Source organism: Eschrichtius robustus, chromosome 13 (genome assembly GCF_028021215.1).
Source record: "Eschrichtius robustus isolate mEscRob2 chromosome 13, mEscRob2.pri, whole genome shotgun sequence".
In the NCBI taxonomy this organism is placed as follows: Eukaryota; Metazoa; Chordata; class Mammalia; order Artiodactyla; family Eschrichtiidae; genus Eschrichtius; species Eschrichtius robustus.
In genome coordinates, this window is record NC_090836.1 from 49,802,507 (window position 1) to 49,823,161 (window position 20,655).

The window sequence follows — 20,655 nt, forward strand, 5'->3', positions numbered from 1 at the left end:
CCATCAAAAGTTGAATAATTATGGTCCTAACAAACTCTATGTTAAACAATTCTAATTTATTATTTTATGTGCTTGTATATATATGGGTAAAGATAACCAGTCAAATTGATTGGAAAGTATTAAAAAGTTTTCATGATATTCCATGTGAACTAATATTTTTCTTTAATCATTAAAATGTGCTTTCTCAAATTTCAAAATTAACAAATGTTATAAATAATAAATAAATAAATAAATAATAACCCAGCAACTGAATATTTCTTAATGTCCTCTCTACCTCAGGTCCCATAAGTAGTGTTTTGGTGAATAAATACGGTAGCCGGCCAGTGGTGATGGTAGGAGGTTTGTTATGCTGTTTGGGAATGGTCACAGCCTCTTTTAGTACCAGCGTAGTAGAGCTTTACATCACCATGGGATTCATTTGTGGTAAGTCAAGTTTTGTTTTCAGCTTATTTTCTTCTTAACAGTTCCTGTTGTTTACAAAGCTCTGTCAGAAGCATGAGCAATAGAACATTCTTATTGTTTTCTTTGAATTTCTTTTTTATATCAGATGCTATCTTAAAGTATTGTCATTTGGTACATCAAAATACTGGCTATAGGCTGGCCAATCAAATTTCAAGCAATGGAAACAGCAAGTTATCAGACATGTTATGTGTTACGATATAAATGTCAAAAAGAAAACCTCTTTGGTTTGTTTTTACTGTTTCAACATTTAATATTCAGACAGTGAAGATGGTATTGTGGACACAGACTTTCTGGCATATAAATAGCTTCATTAAAAAAAAAAATTTTCATTACTTATTACTATTAGTGTCTGACTTATCACTCATACTAGGTTAAAAATGGTGCCAAAAAAGATATTTCCTGGATTCACTGATTAGCTTTAACAATAGAATTGTTGTTGCCTGTATTTTGATTAGTGGTAGAGCTCTGCATGGATATCCCTTCTTTTTCTTACTAAAGGATTCTGTTTAAAAGCTCTAAAAGGCACATTTGCCACTAAAGACAAATATTTTAAAATGACATCCTGTCACTTGATTATAGTTGTTTCTCATGCATGTCTGTAGACTAGCTGACCTGAATATGTACATTCGGAAAACACTATCTTTATTAGCCTCAGCAATAAATTGCATTAAACAAATCTACACTCAAAATTTTAAGAAAAATTAGACTTCAACATGTAAAGAAATTGAATCATTTCCTTTTGCCCACAGATAAAAAGGTAAATGTATTTCTCTTTTTATGACTTTAGATCAGTCTAACCTTGCATTAATGTATTATTTGATTAAAAAATTAGATGTATTAAAGCCTACAGTAAGAGTGATGTTAAAATCTTTCTCTTTACAACCTATGGACAACTCTCTTCTTTTCTGATATGGTAAAACACCTTTGACATTTTTTTAAATATTTATTTATTTATTTGGCTGCGTCGGATCTTAGTTGCGGTATGCAGGATCTTTCATTGTGGTGCACGGGCTCTTCATTACGGCGCGTGGGCTTCTCTCTAGTTGTGTCATGCGGGCTCTAGAGCACACGGGCTCAGTAGTTGCGGCACGTAGGCTCTCTAGTTGTGGCGCTCGGGCTCCAAAGCATGTGGGCTCAGTAGTTGTGGCCTGCGAGCTTAGTTGCCCTGTGGCATGTGGGATCTTAGTTCCCCGACCAGGGATCGAACCTGCGTCCCCTGCATTGGAAGGCGGATTCTTAACCACTGGATCACCAGGGAAGTCCCTCCTTTGACATTTTAAATGAGAATCTTCTTATATCTAAGAATTGTCATGGTGGAGTGAATGCCCTTTCCTTTGTGCAGAAATACTACATACAGGTGACCTTGAACAACATGGGTTTGAACTGCAGGGGTCCACTGCACTACACGATCCATGGATCCATGGTTGGTTGAATCCTGAGGAGAGCTGGCTATAAATGATACATAGATTTTTAGCTATGCAGAGAGTGGGCCCTCCTAAACCCCACATTGTTCAAGGGTCAGCCATATGTCATTTGGCCATAGAATTCAGGCTGGGCCCACAAGTAGATGTATTAGGGAAAAGATGGTTTTGATGTTACTGTGTCACAAATATCAATAGCATTTTATGTTATTCTAACTTCAGTTCCATTCCTTTGGGTCTTAAAGGCTTTGGTGCTTCTAGTCAACCATTAAATATACCTATAAGGGATTTATCTTAAGTCATTATCAGCCAAAACTTCTTGGTATCTGAAATCAGACAGGTGTAGCTTTTAAACCTGACTCAGCACACATGAGCCGTGTGATCATGGATAAATAAACCCCCTTATGCCTCAGTCTCTCTGTCTTTAACATGGGAAAATAATACCTCTTTCCTTTGGGAGTTGTTGTCATGATTAATGTAAAAAATGAATATATGGTACTTTACAGAGAGTACCCAGCATTTTGTCACTTTTAAATAAATATTAGCATATAATAATAATCACAACATCATTATATAACACCTTAAAGTTCTAGACCTTACTCGATTTTAGCAAAACCCTTTTTTGTTATTGACGGAATTGGAACTCAAGAAGACTAAGTATTTACCCAGTAGCACACATAGGTAAGTAGTCGAGGCAGATTTAGATCTTTTGATTTCAAATCTCATGTTCCTTTTACCATGCCAGACAGGAAATAGATGACCACAATCTCCTAAGGAGAACTTGCATTAACATCTGAAAGCAAAATTCCAGGTGACAGAATGGGGGCACAGGGAGGGAGGATGGCTTAAGGTAAAGAAATTTGAACTTGGAAACACAATTCCTGGGTTTTAATTTGGGTTCTTCCACTTACAAGCTGCTGACCATAGTTTTATTATTTAAATGTTGGATCTAATTACACTCATTCTGCATATCTCACAAGTATAGCTGAGGTAGAATCAGGGAGCATACTGCCCTGTCACTCTCCAAAGCATGTTCTTGGTTCCTTCTTGTCAGTTTTTAGAAACCCTATTACAAATATTTAATACAACTATTTGTATTAATTTGTATTAGAGGTTTGCAGTAAGTATTTGTACTCAGAACTCAGTGTTCCAGAATCTTAATACTTAACCAATTTGCAATACTGTCTCAATTTACATAAACTGGTAACTGCAGAAGAATTCTTACTTCTATAGATCCTAAAATAATACAGAATAATGCCCAGGCTAAAGGGGAAAGAGAGGTATCAACAGTTTGTGTAAATCAATTGTATTTACTTTCTAAACAAACTTATTTGTTTCTGTTGCCAAATAGTTCCTTGGCGAGCTATAAGAAGTAATTCATTTCTCAAAGGCGATACTCAACAGTCAAGGTGTCCCTAGAAACAGTAGAAACTTTTGACTTATATAAACAATCAGCTTTAATCCCTGAAATGAGAATATGTTTCAAGCAAAACAAAAGTTACTTATTTTTTAGTTAATACGCATGTACCTCTGTACTCATGAAATGTGAAATGTGAGGGATGAAGAGCATGAAATCGATGGCATGAATTGATTACTGTTTTTTATCATTTGCATAGCTTTGAAAGAACTATCTCTGGGAGACCTAAGATTATTTATAAATGACAACTTTTTTAGTCTGTTCACTCTATTCCACTCTGAAAGAAAGTATTCACATTTTAAACGCACTCTTGCCCACAAGGAAGATATTTATTCTCTATATGTGTATATAAATATAGAGAGAGGTTAATTTGTTTGTGGAATTAAGTGATTGTAACTAAGAACGAATGAATTCTGTCCCGGTTTCAACCTATTCTATGATTATTGCAACAGAAGTAGAAGTTTTTGGTTTTATTTTTGTGTTTTAAAAAGAAAGGAATATGAACCTGTCATGCATCTCAGGTGCCCAGTTATGAGAACCTTTTTGTTTACGTGCCATCCTATTGATAATACATAATTATTAAAAATTACTACGTGCTGTTGCATTTTTAGTTCTGCCATTTTCACTTGAATGTACATTTTGAGGAGTAATTTCTTTTGTGAGTGGCATAATGTGTTTGTGTTTTTCTTCCTTTTGTTTTGTTTTTTTTAGGTTTAGGTCTAGCCTTCAACCTGCAGCCCGCCTTAACAATCCTTGGCAAGTACTTCTATAAGAAACGGCCTATGGCGAGTGGCCTTGCAATGGCAGGAAGTCCTGTTTTCCTAAGTACACTGGCTCCTTTCAATCAGTACCTCTTTAATACTTATGGCTGGAAAGGAAGCTTCTTGATTTTGGGAGGTTTATTGTTGAACTCCTGTGTGGCTGGGTCCCTTATGAGACCTGTTGGACCCAAACTAACTACTAAGAAGTCTAAAAATAAGGTTGGTGTAAGAGCGACTGATCCAGGCATGAAGGAAAAACATAAGAAGAAATCAATATGGGCAAAAATTGATAAGTATTTAGATTTCTCCCTTTTTAAGCATAGGGGATTTCTGATATACTTATCTGGAAATGTCATTATGTTTCTGGGGTTCTTTGCCCCCATTATATTCTTGGCTCCATATGCTAAAGACAAAGGAATTGATGAATATTCTGCAGCTTTCTTGCTGTCTGTTATGGCTTTTGTTGATATGTTTGCCCGACCTACTGTAGGATTCATTGCAAACTCCAAATTAATCCGACCCCGAATCCAGTACTTCTTCAGTTTTGCGGTTTTGTTCAATGGATTGTGTCATCTCTTATGCCCGTTGGCTGAGGACTACCCAAGCCTGGTGGTGTATGCTGTATTTTTTGGCCTTGGATTTGGGAGTGTTAGCAGTATCCTCTTTGAAAGTCTCATGGACCTTGTTGGTGCTCAAAGATTTTCCAGTGCTGTGGGTCTCGTCACAGTTGTGGAGTGTTGCCCCGTCCTTCTTGGTCCTCCTCTTGCTGGTAAGAATATTTCTCATCAAGGAAAGCAAAAAGCATAAAATTCATATCCATTAGCCAAGACTTTCTTTGTAGTGTAAAATGTGGTTTGTAATAATAGATACTAATTGCCTAAAAGACTGTGGGTGTGTTAATTTTAGCCTTTACTATGGGTTTTTAAATTTCCTAATTAGTCTATTTTAGACAAAAATTTCATTCAGAGCCTGGAGTTATGAACTTAAGAATTTAAATTAGACTGATAATTAGCATAATTTTCAGGTTTTTACCTATATCAACTTGTTTTGTGTTTTTAAAAATAAAATTCCACTTTATTTTATCATTGATAAACAGATTTTTCTTCTTTTTTATTAAAATGAGTCAAAAATTTGAAGTAATGCTCTCAAAAGGTCAAGATCTGTTTTCTTATTGGTTATATTAATATGGAATTTGTTACATGCTTAAGGAAGGAATACTTTTATGATTTCACTAATTGGAATATATGAATAGGAATGCAAGAATGAAGGGAAGTTCATTCAAAGTCATTTTCTTGATCAGATACTTATATTCCATATTTATAACAATTACCTTTAGATTTTAAGATCTAAAATACTGTCAGTGATGCCTATAAAAAATCTCTATGCTAAATTATCTAGTAAGGATACTGAGTAAAGACATATGTATAAGTTCCTTTGTGAAGTTAAGACTTTGTTTAGTCTTAGACTTCAATGTTATAAATATTAAATACTTTTTGTTGGCCAGTCTTTTTCAGTAATCACTGTATAGCATTGCTTTAGTTAATGCTAGATGTAGGTATTTACCTAGACCTCTTGGCCTGCCCCCTAATGGTCACAATAATTGCTGGGCTAAACATAAATTTTTTGTGTGTATTTAAAATCAGTGTTTAAAGTCTTCCTACATGACATCAAGGAATCATTTTGAAAGTGGGAAAATTCATGCTTAAATTGTTAATCTTAAGGCACCATTGACATTTACCTTTAGCTTTTTCATTTGGTCAGGAATGAGTGGTATAGTTGTTGACTTTTTCTGTCTACCAGGACTGTCCTCTGGTATCTAGTACAGATGCTTTGGGTGGTATATCTCGCATTATAGGTATGCCAGGGCACCAAAACAATTTTCAAAGTGAATGAAGCCAGTAGGTCTTATTCATTTTGGCCAATATATGCCTATCTTTTCATACAGAATTAGTTTTACCAAATGGGTTTTAGAAGCCTATCCATTACCAATAAAATTCTTGCTATCAACAGAGAAAAATTTATTTCACCAGCCATGGTGGGATGAAAAATATCAAGTCAGGTCAATAGGCACAATGGATGGGTGCGATGGAAATGAATGAATCTGATTTGGCCATTTCTACCTGGGCTGAGACCTATTTTAATAATAATTACATCAATTTCAGTATCCTTGAGGGCTTATTGTGTTAATATTGCCAAACTATTGCACCAGTGGGATCAGTGGCAATAATTGATTTGGGGCTCATTGTTGAAGCTCTCAGACTATAGCCATAAAAGAGTAGCCATTTTTTTAATCCTGTTTCTGCCTCCTGTTATCCCTGATACTCCTTGACTTTTAGACTGGCTTTTCCTCTATAGCATTCAGTCACTACTAGCATGGCGTCTGGCATATAGTAGGCACTCAATAAATACTTTCGAATGAATGGGTGTTGTTGCAGTTACTTCTTATACGGTTGCTGCTACTGCTACTAGTCTTGTTAGTACAACACTGAAAGGCAGGGAGAGCATGATTTTTATTTTTATTTTTTTCAACTCAAACTTTCACTGCTACATTCAAAAAGAGCTGAAGCTTTAGTTCTGGAAATCATATCTGCTTTCTTGATGATGCTAAAAATTCCCAAAACATTTAGAAAGTATGTTGATTTGGCAATCCAAAGGGATGATATAATTCTGATGGGGCAAAAGACCTAATGTTTTTGTATTTAGATATGTAATAATCATTGTATGAATAGGAATATTTGACTAAAGTTAGAATGAAAATTAAATTACACAATTTTTGTTTTGTTTTTTATGTATATATCGTACTTACTCAAATTAACTCAAATAAGTCCATTCTAACATTTACCTAATTAAAGCAGAGAACTTTGTTAAAGTAAATAATTTCACAAGTAGCTAAATTTAATACCAAGCCACTAACTAGATTCTAGTCAGAATGATGGAAATTCTTTTTTTTTTTGAATTTTATTTTATTTATTTTTTTATACAGCAGGTTCTTATTCGTTTCTATTTTATACACATCAGTGTATACATGTCAATCCCAATCGCCCAATTCATCACACCACCATCCCCACCCCCCCGCGGCTTTCCCCACTTGGTGTCCATACGTTTGTTCTCTACGTCTGTGTCTCAACTTCTGCCCTGCAAACCGGTTCATCTGTACCATTTTTCTAGGTTCCACATACATGCATTAATATACGACATTTGTTTTTCTCTATCTGACTTACTTCACTCTGTATGACAGTCTCTAGATCCATCCACATCACATCTCAACAAATGACCCAGTTTCGTTCCTTTTTATGGCTGAGTAATATTCCTTTGTATATATGAACCACATCTTCTTTATCCATTCGTCTGTCGATGGGCATTTAGGTTGCTTCCATGACCTGGCTATTGTAAATAGTGCTGCAGTGAACATTGGGGTGCATGTGTCTTTTTGAATTATGGTTTTCTCTGGCTATATGCCCAGTAGTGGGATTCCTGGATCATATGGTAATTCTATTTTTAATGTTTTAAGGAACCTCCATACTGTTCTCCATAATGGCTGTATCAATTTACATTCCCACCAACAGTGCAAGAGGGTTCCCTTATCTCCACACCCTCTCCGGCATTTGTTGTTTGTAGATTTTCTGATGATGCCCATTCTAACTGGTGTGAGGTGATACCTCATTGTAGTTTTGATTTACATTTCTCTAATAATTAGTGATGCTGAGCAGCTTTTCATGTGCTTCTTGGCCATCTGTATGTCTTCTTTGGAGAAATGTCTATTTAGGTCTTCTGCCCATTTTTGGATTGGGTTGTTTGTGTTTTTAATATTGAGCTGCTTGAGCTGTTTATATATTTTGGAGATTAATCCTTTGTCCATTGATTCATTTGCAAATATTTTCTCCCATTCTGACGGTTGTCTTTTCATCTTGTTTATGGTTTCCTTTGCTGTGCAAAAGCTTTGAAGTTTCATTAGGTCCCATTTGTTTATTTTTGTTTTTACTTCCATTACTCTAGGAGGTGGATCAAAAAAGATCTTGCTGTGATTTATGTCAAAGGGTGTTCTTCCTATGTTTTCCTCTAAGAGTTTTATAGTGTCCGGTCTTACATTTAGGTCTCTAATCCCTTTTGAGTTTATTTTTGTGTATGGTGTTAGGGAGTGTTCCAATTTCATTCTTTTAAATGTAGCTGTCCAGTTTTCCTAGCACCATTTATTGAAGAGACTGTCTTTTCTCCATTGTATATCCTTGCCTCCTTTGTCATAGATTAGTTGACCATAGGTGCATGGGTTTATCTCTGGGCTTTCTATCTTGTTCCATTGATCTATGCTTCTGTTTTTGTGCCAGTACCATGTTGTCTTGATTACTGTAGCTTTGTACTATAGTCTGAAGTCAGGGAGTCTGATTCCTCCAGCTCCGTTTTTTTCTCTCAAGACTGCTTTGGCTATTCAGGGTCTTTTGTGTCTCCATACAAATTTTAAGATTTTTTGTTCTACTTCTCTAAAAAATGCCATTGGTAATTTGATAAGGATTGCATTGAATCTGTAGATTGCTTTGGGTAGTATAGTCATTTTCACAATATTGATTCTTCCAATCCAAGAACATGGTATATCTCTCCATCTGTTGGTATCATCTTTAATTTCTTTCATCAGTGTCTTATAGTTTTCTGCATACAGGTCTTTTGTCTCCCTAGGTAGGTTTATTCCTAGGTATTTTATTCTTTTTGTTGCAATGGTAGATGGGAGTGTTTCCATAATTTCTCTTTCAGATTTTTCATCATTAGTGTATAGGAATGCAAGAGATTTCTGTGCATTAATTTTGTATCCTGCAACTTTACCAGATTCATTGATTAGCTCTAGTAGTTTTCTGGTGGCATCTTTAGGATTATCTATGTATAGTATCATGTCATCTGCAAACAGTGACAGTTTTACTTCCTCTTTTCCAATTTGTATTCCTTTTATTTCTTTTGCTTCTCTGATTGCCGTGGCTAGGACTTCCAAAACTATGTTGAATAGTAGTGGTGAGAGTGGACATCCTTGTCTCGTTCCTGATCTTAGAGAAAATGCTTTCAGTTTTTCACCATTGAGAATGATGTGTGCTGTGGGTTTGTCGTATATGGCCTTTATTATGTTGAGGTAGGTTCCCTCTATGCCCACTTTCTGGAGAGTTTTTATCATAAATGGGTGTTGAATTTTGTCAAAAGCTTTTTCTGCATCTATTGAGATGATCATATGGTTTTTATTCTTCAATTTGTTAATATGGTGTATCACATTGATTGTTTTGCGTATATTGAAGAATCCTTGCATCCCTGGGATAAATCCCACTTGATCGTGGTGTATGATCCTTTTACTGTGTTGTTGGATTCTGTTTGCTAGTATTTTGTTGAGGATTTTTGCATCTATATTCATCAGTGATATTGGTCTGTAATTTTCTTTTTTTGTAGTATTTTTGTCTGGTTTTAGTATCAGGGTGATGGTGGCCTCATAGAATGAGTTTGGGAGTATTCCTTCCTCTGCAATTTTTTGGAAGAGTTTGAGAAGGATGGGTGTTAGCTCTTCTCTAAATGTTTGATAGAATTCACCTGGGAAGCCAGAATGATGGAAATTCTGACTAAACAAATAGGTCTATTTCAGAATCACCTGGAATATGCATATGATAAATAATATGGATTTGTGTATACTAAATTTTGCCAGTAATAATTATTGTTAAGAATTAGATGCCTGCATAAGCAAAAGGCAAAACTAAGTATAAACAGTATAAACTGAAGCAAGTTTAAAAGTCAGTAAGCTTTGCAATTATATGGCACCAGGCTAGTTTTTCAATGTTCTCAATAATCAAATGGAACAAAAACTTTCTTCCTGATTTGTTTGGCCTTAATAATTTAGATTCAGATAAAGTGAAAAACTGTGATTAGCCTAAAAAGTGACATGACACTTAACCAAGAGGTTTGGTGAAGCCATTTTACAGAGTAGTTAAGAATACAAGATGCAGACAGACTGGTTAGAGCCCAGATTCTGCCACTCACTCACTGGCTACGTAACCATGGTCAAATTACTACGAAGTGATCTTGTAAGGATTAAATGCAAAATTACAAATAAAGCGTTTAGCCTAGTGCTAGGCATAGAGAAAGCATTTAGTAAATATTACCCCCACTAGGAACCTTATAAAAGCCTCTGAATTTGTCCTAAAGAATGTAATTTTTCCTCTTTATCGAAAAGATAGTAAATGTGGAAAGGTTGAAGCAATCTCAATATGTGTGCTATAAATCTATTCATATATGTTTACATTTGTAAATACGTATATGTATTTCTACACATGTAGGTTTAAAAATGTATCTTACACATTTATGTATCTATGAATATATACACAAGCACATATATACCTAGCTTGTCTTGGTTGTACACTTTTATTAAGGGTAGTAATTTTCAATAAATTTAATATACTGGTAATATAATGCAGAATATGTCTGTAAATGCCTTTACTATGCATATGTGGAAGTAAATGTGTCTGTAAATGCCTTTGCTATGCATAATCTAGAATATTTTTTTCTTTACTAAACGCTCATTTATTATTAACTTAAATAAGAAATAGGTATGCAGTGTGGAGAAGAATTTATTTGCAAATGTTAGCATTTTATGGCTGATTTATTATGCTGTCTTAAAAGACATTCTTTGTCTCTTAGGTAAATTGGTGGATGAAACTGGACAATATAAATACATGTATGTGGCCTGTGGAGCTATTGTAGTCCTAGCCAGCGTGTGGCTGCTCATTGGCAATGCTATCAACTACAGGCTGCTCGCAAAGGAAAAGAAGTTGAAGGAGACAACGAAGAAAATACATACACCTGAGTCCCGAGAATCTGAACCCTTGAAGACACCTAAAAGTCATGATGTTATTGTCAAAAGTATCAAAAGTCAAAAGTCAAAAGGATCAGGGGTTAATCCCTCAGAAAGAGAAACCAATATTTAACAAGAATCACATCTCTGATTTCAGTGTGTATGACTTTCTTAGGAGTATTTTTTTTTTCAACATATTAGAAGGTTTTTAGTTGAAATGAGGAGTCATAATTAAGGATGGAAAAGAGATTTTCCTTAATGGCAACATTTTTAAAACTTTGTTTTTTAAAACTTATTTGGGCAGTTAAATTTTGAGATTATGCATATAAAGAATTCATGCAATGGGCTTATTTCCATACATGACTCTGGTTGCGGTGGTTAAAATGATTTTAAAGTCTTCCAGTGACTTCCAGTCTTGGTTATAGAGATCTGAATCCCAAACCACTGGTTTAAGTAGTTAGAAGGAGTATGTTTAATCCTGTAAGAATATCCTCTCCACATTTCATTTTTTATTTGATATTAAAGTGTGAAATGGAATTGAAGGAAATGAATTTTTCCCAAACATACACACACTGACTTTCACACACTTAAGAACAAGCACACAGGGCATCTGGAGAAAAAAGACAAGTTCAAAAAGAATATTATCACTGTATTTTTTTAAATCCATGGAGAAAAAAGAAATGTGTTATATCTGCATACTACTTTACAGTGTGGATTTTAAAGATAAGAACATGGGTGAAAATGAGGGTGGCCTTAATTTGAAAATACAACTAACTGCTGTAAAAAAAAAAAAAAAGCATATGCATATATGAAATAAATTTGAAAAGACTCCATTTTAAACCATTATTTCTGAGCACTGTCCGACTTGATTCATGCACGCACATGATTTCTTTGAGGAGGACCACCAGTATCTGGTGCTAGTGAATAGAACCCTCAAATAATTTTCAGAATTTACTAATATGTAAATCAAATTAAAAGCCTAAATGACTCCTAGCAATGAGCTGTCTATTGATTTTAAAAGGATTTTAGTTAGTAATCCGGAAAGTAATAACCAGGGACTTCTTTTAACCAAATTCAATCCAGACTCGCTGTTATACTGAGACATCAAAGAGGAATCAACCGGAATCCTGGGTGACAGGCTTACATATAGGCAGAATTTTAATTTTTCCCTACATATAGTGGTGATCAGAGGGTTATTGTTATGAGGAATCCATCTGAGTAAAGCTAAGAGTGGGAGGTGCTTATAGTGAGCCCTCCAAGTTCTCTCGTTTTCCTCTTCTCCATGACAAGCAAAAGCAAAAAACAGAAATCCAAACAGGCTTTGTGCTCAGCCACTGAAAATATCTCATATTATAGGAAAGGTAGCACTTGAAAATTCCACCCTCTACCGATAAGCTTTCCTGCTGCCTGCGAGCATAACTAAACCAGGAGACTTAAAAACGGCTTCTAGAACTGGAGGTTGTGTATGATTTGATATATACTTGGAAAGTGTAGATTTAGTTTATAACTTGATAGAAAGAAGCCTGCAACATGCCAACCCAGGTTAATTTAGCAGTTTCTCATTTTCATAACTATGTGAAAACATCTGGGACTGAATCACTCTTGAATACAGAGGCATATGATAGATCTGTGCATTCAGAACTATAAATACCATTTTGAGTAAGTACTTTTAAACAAGAAAGAGTTTATACATTAGGTATAAAGTTATAAATATTCACCTTTATAAATCTGAAGTTTAAATTAAGGTCATGATTAATAAAAAGAATTTAGTGCTTGATTATTGAAATAATGTCATTCTTAAGATGTCAAAAGGAATTTGCCATTCTTCTTACTATTATTATTGCAGTAGAGGCAGGTGCTATTCTTATTTCCTTAAGGATTGCACTTGGATTCCAAGCTTTTGTGATAGTTAACACTAGGGATTTGATTTGTAAACTTTAGGCACTGTTTGAGCATGTGGCTCATGTTTAGCAATCTATAAAAAATTCCATATTTCAATTAATATTCACTTTTTTGCATAAAGGTGTTTGTATTTTTAAAATATTAGCTAAAACAATATGTGCCAATACCATAGGTAAATAAATCAGGGAAAATGTGACAATATATAGTTGTTCTTAATTTAGTTTCACCCAATCTTGAGTCTTGAATGAGCTATTTTCATATTATTAGTGTTTGTATTCAACTCTGACTTGTCATAAGAAGTGTGACATCATAAATTGTTCAGTAGCTTTCCAATCTTAAATGTTTCCAAAAAAGTGCCTTGAATTCTCTGAAGATACATATTTAAATTAACATAGATAATAGACTTCTGGGACAAGTAATGATCATGGGGTTTTAGGGCTAAGGCATAGTCCTTTTTATCACCTGCTGGTGGGTGCATTCCAGTGGCTTTCTCCATGGAAGGAGGTTTATTTACTTGCTGCTGAGGTTCTTGTCAAGTCAAAACCAATTTGTATTTGTTCTATTGCTCTTTGATCATCTTCTTTAACTTTTCATTTCTAACACTGATTATATTAAATTGTTAAAAAAGAAAGGGAAGTGAAATTGCACATTCAAAGCACATGACATGATGTATACAGTCATGTCTGGCAGTAGCACTGCACAAAGTTACAAATATGGATGCATCTTAATTCCTATACATAAATGTTGAAAGTTAACTCACAACACACTTGAAACAGTGATATAAACTCACACACAGTTTTCAGAATTGTTTCAGGGTAAAATAAATGTTTCAAGTTGTTTACTCTCCCAAATCCCTTGAACTTGTTAGAATATTTGTTGCTTGAACAGAATCTTTCAGAGATTGAGAAGAAAATATCAACCTAGAACACTTATTATTATAAAGTTGCCTAAATGAAGGAGAAAATATAGTTGGCTTTCTGCAACAATTAGTGATTAGTCAGAAAGTATTTCTTCCTCAAGGGAATGACAGGTTTTAGATGGTCAAGATGAAGCATGAAGCAAAGTCAGAAACCATTAAAATACCTTTTAGTCCATTTTTCTGTTATGGAATTGTGCAGAAGGAAGGTTATCATAAACCTGGGTACCAAAATAATTCATGATCACTGGCTAGTTTAAGTATTTTTCCATTTGTGATAACAAGACTCCTCGTATTTTTCACCATTTAATCTTAAATGTTCCTTCACTAATTTATGAATGCAATATGGGATATAGACATGTCCTGACACATGCCCATCCTCTTTCTTGATCCTTTTTGGAGCCAACCAGCACACATTTAACAGGCAGTTGGGTCAGGTTCTGGTGTGCTTCACATTGGAAGACAGGATGTTTTCTCAGTGTAAATTGACATGGCTCATAAATTTCACTTCTTTAGTACCAAGTTCTAACCACCTTATCTCATGGGTCTCCCCTGGACACTAGGAAATAAGTAAAATAATTTGGTTTGATATATTTGAATGTACACTTTAAAAATCTAGGTATTTTTTACTCATCCGTCTCTGGCTGTACATGGCAGAAAAAAAGACCATAAGATGTATGCTGAAAATGTAAGTTTTTATATTGATGTTATAAAATGTAGAGGTATACTTAATCAGTTAGTTGAAACTTATTTTCCATCCAAAAATACCTTTAAAAAAAACCCCTCTTACATGTACAATGTTGCAGGCTTTTAATAAAACAAAATAAATAATCATGATTGTTAGGCTCAAATTAATAGGGAAAAAGGATGTGAAGTGGGAAGGGAATGGATATTTATGTTTCCTGCATTTTGCCTATTTGATATTCAAATCGAATCATAGGTAGAGGCTATTGGCCTGATATACTAGACGAGTGAAACAAAACAAAAAACAGATATACAAAGAAGTTCACAAATTACCCAAAGTTAAAAGGTAGCATGTGACAGAACCAGAACAAAAACTCAGGTTTACTTAAAAGCAGAAAGAGCTCCTAGGGTGTTCACTGCCATGCCACCTCCCCCTAGAAGCTGTAGATACAATGGTAGATAAAATATAGATACAAAAAAATTAAACACTATGTGGTAAACCAATTAGATTCAACTGCAATCTGTATTATGATTTATTTAGTGTTTATTATAGACTGCATTTGCTATAACCTGAATATATAATTTCAACTTGCCTGCTTTCCTAACCAATGCAAATTATCCCAAATAATGTTAATGATTATATAATAGCTGTAATTGCTTCACTGTGACTTTTTTCATAAAAAATAATGAAATATTTATATGACTCAGGCATAATATATTTTCCCTGAGGTTGGGTTTAGAGGAAAAATGCTATTTTCTTTATGGATAAGTAATTCCCATATTAGTTGCTATTTATTGTGACTCAAAAATAAAAAGTACTTACTATGAAACATTATGTTCAGAATTATAGTGATTCTCACTTATAGGATTATCCCAAGCTACCAAAAATTTGTAAAAGTCTTATGAGATACAAAAGATTTGGTTCATCTACACAGTGTATATTTATTTGCATCACTTAATGCAACTGCCACTACACTGTAACTAATTTTTCAAGTTCCTGAACATCTGTATTGTTATTCTCCTTTCCGTCCCTTTCTTCTACAGAGAGAACAAGTGCCATTGCTTTTGTCTTCTTCTTCTAGACTTTTGGCATCCTTAGAATATTGTTCTCTTTAGCTCTATTTCAGATGGTGCACTTCTAATGTCATACATCTTTCACAAAGTCACTCATGCTGCATCTGGTCCTATATATTTGGTTTGCAGCAATGACCATATTCCTGGAGTCATCAGTGTATACTTTTGGCTAAGACCACTCATCTTCACCAGTAAGGGAACTCATGTGACTGTAGGCTTGAGGTTTCCTGGATAAGGAAGGTGCTTATATTATAGACGATTTTTTGTTATTATGAATCTTCCTTATGCATGATAAATAGATAATTGAATATGACTTTTAAGAATCTAGAAAAATCGATCTTCCTGTCCTTGACATTTACTATTCTGGATGTTTGTAACTCTCTTAAAGTGCCTGAAATTTTGAGAAACAAAGCTTACCATCACAGCATAGCATCATTATATGTCATCCTGTAGGCTTTTTCAATGCAATTACATCACAGATACATCATAACAACTAGATTCTTGCCATGACAATTCACAATACCAAAGAGCATCAAAATCATTGAGATAAAAATTGAAATTACAATCTTTACTCATCCTACTTATTTTTTAGGTTTTGATTTCTACATATTTATGTGCACGATCTCACATTTGAGAAATGCACTTAAAACATGAAAAGCCCAATTATTAGTAATTAATTATAATGCTTGTATAATCAAAATCACAAACTATCTTTATTGATAGTTTTTAAAAAATGAATAATTTGCTGAGTTCACATTCCTTTCTGTAGTTCTGATTTTCTCTTCTTTGTTATCAAATTGTACACTTTAGGTTTTAATGCTTCACAAGGTCCTATGATCTGGTCTATCTTAGTCTTCTGCTTTGCCTTCACTTTATTTCACTTATGTTCAGTTCATGAAAGAATTATTATAGCAATGAGAATCATAACTTTAGGTCTCTACTTTAAGAGGAAAAGGAATATTATTGCAAAAAGGAATTTTTTACTTTAGTGGGACATATGAAAACTTTTAGACCAAATTATTTATCCCATCCCAACCCCATGCTGTGTACATTCCTCCCCTCCTTTTTTTCTATGATTATTTTTTTAAATAACTTTTAAAAATTATTTTTCTTTCTTCATTTTTCATAATGTCTAGGCCAACTTCTTTAGCATTTTTAATCTAATTATGGACATTTTTAGTGCAGCATGTTTGTTTCTTTGGTGGGTTTAGTTATATCTCCACTACTTGCATAATCTCCATGTTTTTCAGTCTTCATATGTACATGTTAATAAAGTGAGTAATATTCAGGAGTATTTCAGTAGGCTATGATTCTGTGACCACAAATTCATTACCATATCAGCAAATATTTTTCTTCACATGGTTAAAAAAAAAAATTTTTTTTTGTTTCAAATTCAAATATGGCAAAATAAGCTAGAGAGCTCTGTATGAAAACATTGGTATTCAACATTCTATTAAGACATAAGTCAGTAAAAAGTTCTATTCAGATGAACAAAAGAATGGGATTCTTACCGCGTATGAATTTCAGGGTGAAATTTTCAAACATATTCTAAGTGTTTTATTCTGAGTTTTTAGTTGTTGTTTTACATTTATATGCATCTTAAAAAAACGTTTTTAAGTTAGACTCAGTTTATATAACTTGTTCATTCGAGTACAAGTTTCTGATATATTATTTAATGGACTTTATTTTTCTGCCACATGCTTTCTATTTCTAACTAAAGCATGAATATTTCTGGATTTAGTGAGAAAGGACATGTAAACTAAAATGTTAATTTTCTAAGCATTAGATGTAATTGTGTTTTGATTTGTATTGCATTTTGGTTTTGATATATTAAAGTTAGGTTTGTTAGATATCTGCATTTTGACAGAATAAGACTAGAGCAGGTAAGGTCTTTGCCTAAACGTATATATGTCCTCTGAGTAAATGCAGACGTGGAAATAGCACCAGGTCTTTTAACTTCTAACCCACTTTTTTTCTCCATTAGCCATCCTATTTGTAATAGTGAACTTTATAGGCTAAATACATATTTTCTTGGAAACACATATTCTAACCTTACTTGATAAATACTTTATTTCCAAAATGAATACATTTCTCCTAATTGAATCATCCTTTGCAAAATGACGTTTATAAATGTAATTTGGAGAATATTTGCTGATTCCCACAGCAGATAATTCTAAGTGAATTGGACATAATAACTAATGGGATGAATGATTTTGCACAATATCTGTTGTTATAGCAATATGTAAGTCATTAAAATAATACTCACCAGTAACTTGTTTATAGAATCCATGTGTCCATATTCCATTAATTCCTTTTATTTTGCTTATGTTCATATTTGTTTTAGAAGCATCATTCACTCACTTCTTTTCTAAAAGTATAATGCCAGAGCACAGAGTGTGCAATACAAGTTTGCTAAATTATTAACTTGCAAGAAATTTTCACTACTGTGTAACCTTGAAGAGAAGGGAACACCATATTTGTTGATCTAAGAATCTGAGGATGAGTTAATAAAATTAATAGAATAAAATCTATCTCAAAAGTTCTTGCTTTTTAAATGGTCATTTCACCTACTTAAACAATACTGAAATCTACAACAGGTGTCTGGCAACAGTAAGACTACAGTTTCTTTTATTTTAGAGATACCATCTACTTGCAGCCCCATCTTATCTAGATCTTATTTCTAGATTTTTCCCTTTTGCTTTCATTCAAAAAAAAAAAAAGAAAAACACTCCTAAATAAAATCCCTGGTGAAGGGAAAGAGTGGTTGCTAATAGGAATTCACTCTGTAAAAGTGTAAAAACAGGAATCTGTACTCAGTATTTGTTTGCTTAGTTCATCAAGGATATTTACACTAAGAACATACTTAAATAAAAGTTTTGATAAACTGATGTGTCACAGTAAACTTTTTCATAAACAGGGCCTTAAACACATTTACAGTCAGTGACATGTCTGGACGTGTTTGCTTAGATTCAGCTAAACTGACATCCAGATGCTAAATGTGCATTGTCATTGTGATGGGGGGAGTCTGTAGCTGCAGTGAGTACATCAACTTAATAACATAAGATTCTTTGTTCGTAATGATGGTAAAAATGGCATTGCACATTACTTAGATATTCGGCATAGAAATCCCTCTTTTGAAGATGGAAGAGCAGGATCTTTTCAAATATTTGCTAAACTTTTACATTCGATTTGAAGCTTTTTATTTAAAAGCACGTTCCCCCAAATATTTTAAACCAGCATGTTGGTTAACATTTCCTAGAATGAATAATTCCCCATTTTTAAGGAATTTTTGAAAACATTTCATTTACTACTTGTATTTCTTCAACACATGTTTTTTCTTATCCCATTATTACATTTGGGCAAATATTAAAAGTAAGATTATTGGGATAAAAGTTATACATAATGACATGTTTCTAATAAGACAGACTAAGGCATTCCTTGGCAATAGCTGAACCTAGATAACTTTTGCAAGAAATCTTTAGGGATTGGATTTAGGGGTTAATCTATAGAATTATTTTTTTTAAATATAAATTATATTTTAGGCTGTATTTTTATGATTTTTAAGTGAAAAAAATTTAAACCTAAATCATCACTGTACATATTTCATTTTCTTAAAAAAATCAAAAAGCTATAAAATAATTAATATAAATGCCTGTCAAAGTTTAAAAATAGAACCCTCTTCTTTTTGCCTTCTTACAGATGAAGGTACTTAAAGTGACTGTGATTTGATCTTGGAATATATATTTATGTCTGTACTTTTTGTACATGTAGTAGTTCTGAACTGGGCAAATAAAATATGTGGGACAAAATTAACCAAAAATGAAAGAACTGGTATTTTCATACAAATATGTATTTTGTTTTTAATGTAAATATAGTGTAGATTTATTTAAATCAGGAATATGTTATATTGTTGATCATTTTAAAAGTTTATTTAGTTCAATATGTTCCGACTTCATTTTTAAGCAAGATTGTTTGACTACTGAACCATTTATTGCCTAACTTTCATTTATACTATGATGTTATATAGACAAAATGTTTTAGAAAAATCTCTATTGTGGTTTTTAAGTTTCACTATATAACTAACTTGAAACCAAATGTTGAATTACTCTGTGGGAGTACATATTTTGCCTGTGGTTTTGAATATATTTTCAAATTCATCTATTTCTTACTAGACTGTGAGCTCCTTGTGGACAAGGATATTATCTTAGTTATAATAACTTTAATGCCTAGCAAAGTGCTAGGCACAAAATAATTCCTTAATTGAAATGAATTGATGGACCTAGATTATTAAATGAATACTACAGTATTCTATGATGCAGACTGAATATATATTAGAAAAATTCTCTGGCTGATTTTCAAAGACTCAATGTATATAAAGGGAATTCTCTGGCTAATTTTTAAAAATTGGGAAAACAAACATGTAGCATTTGCTTTATCTTAAAATTGATACTCTGTTTTAAAGGTTTATTTTTATTTTATCAGTAAACATTCTATGCAAATGCTGAAATATGCAACAGCTAAACTTCATGGTACATATTAACTAGTTTTATTTTCTTTACAAAATCAGAAATGCTCAATTTAGGCTTCCTGGAAATAAATGTTGACAATCATTTTATTAACCAAAGGTGCTACTTATTTTCCAATATTTACCTTGATCATAAGTGCTCCTGTCTGCTGAGCTTTATTTCTTCCTTTCTGGAGGGAGTTGCAGGGAGAGGAGTGCAAAAAAAAATTACATCTTTTTTGTCTGAATTATGCAATTTAGCACTGTATGTGTTCCTTTGTACTCTATTATTATTGTATTTTAATTATTATTTCTTACTGCTCACTAATTTTTATTTCAGGCCTAGGCTGTTTCTTAGAAAGTATATGCATGTATATTTATATAATATGTAAGAAAAAAACCTGTATTGCTTATTAACTTAAAATTAAAATGACGAATAAATGTTTATGTTAAACTTTGAAATGAAATCTGCACTGCTGTTTTTTAAGGACCATTAAATGTTATGCTAAACTATGCTAATCAAAACATAATTTCCCACATCACCTCAGTTGTTAGGGCACTTCTTTTTTTTGAATGTACATAACCGACTAATGTCAATGGAAGTCAGACACAGCCAAAATGCAAGCCATTCCTAAGGGCTGAAATAAATGTCTATTGTTGTTTTCACGTATATACAGTTTACTAGATTTACACAGAGGGG

The 20,655-nt window shown here is 33.3% G+C and overlaps 1 protein-coding gene across 7 annotated transcripts in view; it reads left to right on the top strand.

The window, feature by feature from the left end:
• The window catches only part of SLC16A7 (solute carrier family 16 member 7), a 174,901-nt gene extending 154,538 nt beyond the window's left edge, over positions 1 to 20,363 (top strand). For all 7 annotated transcript variants that reach the window (XM_068559829.1, XM_068559832.1, XM_068559828.1 and 4 more), the window contains 3 exons: positions 280 to 423; positions 4,012 to 4,830; positions 10,722 to 20,363. In XM_068559829.1, coding sequence (XP_068415930.1) covers positions 280 to 423; positions 4,012 to 4,830; positions 10,722 to 11,008 — 1,250 coding nt within the window. In that variant the 3' untranslated portion in view covers positions 11,009 to 20,363. The remainder of the gene's footprint in view (positions 1 to 279; positions 424 to 4,011; positions 4,831 to 10,721) is intronic.
• Positions 20,364 to 20,655: the final 292 nt, after the last annotated feature.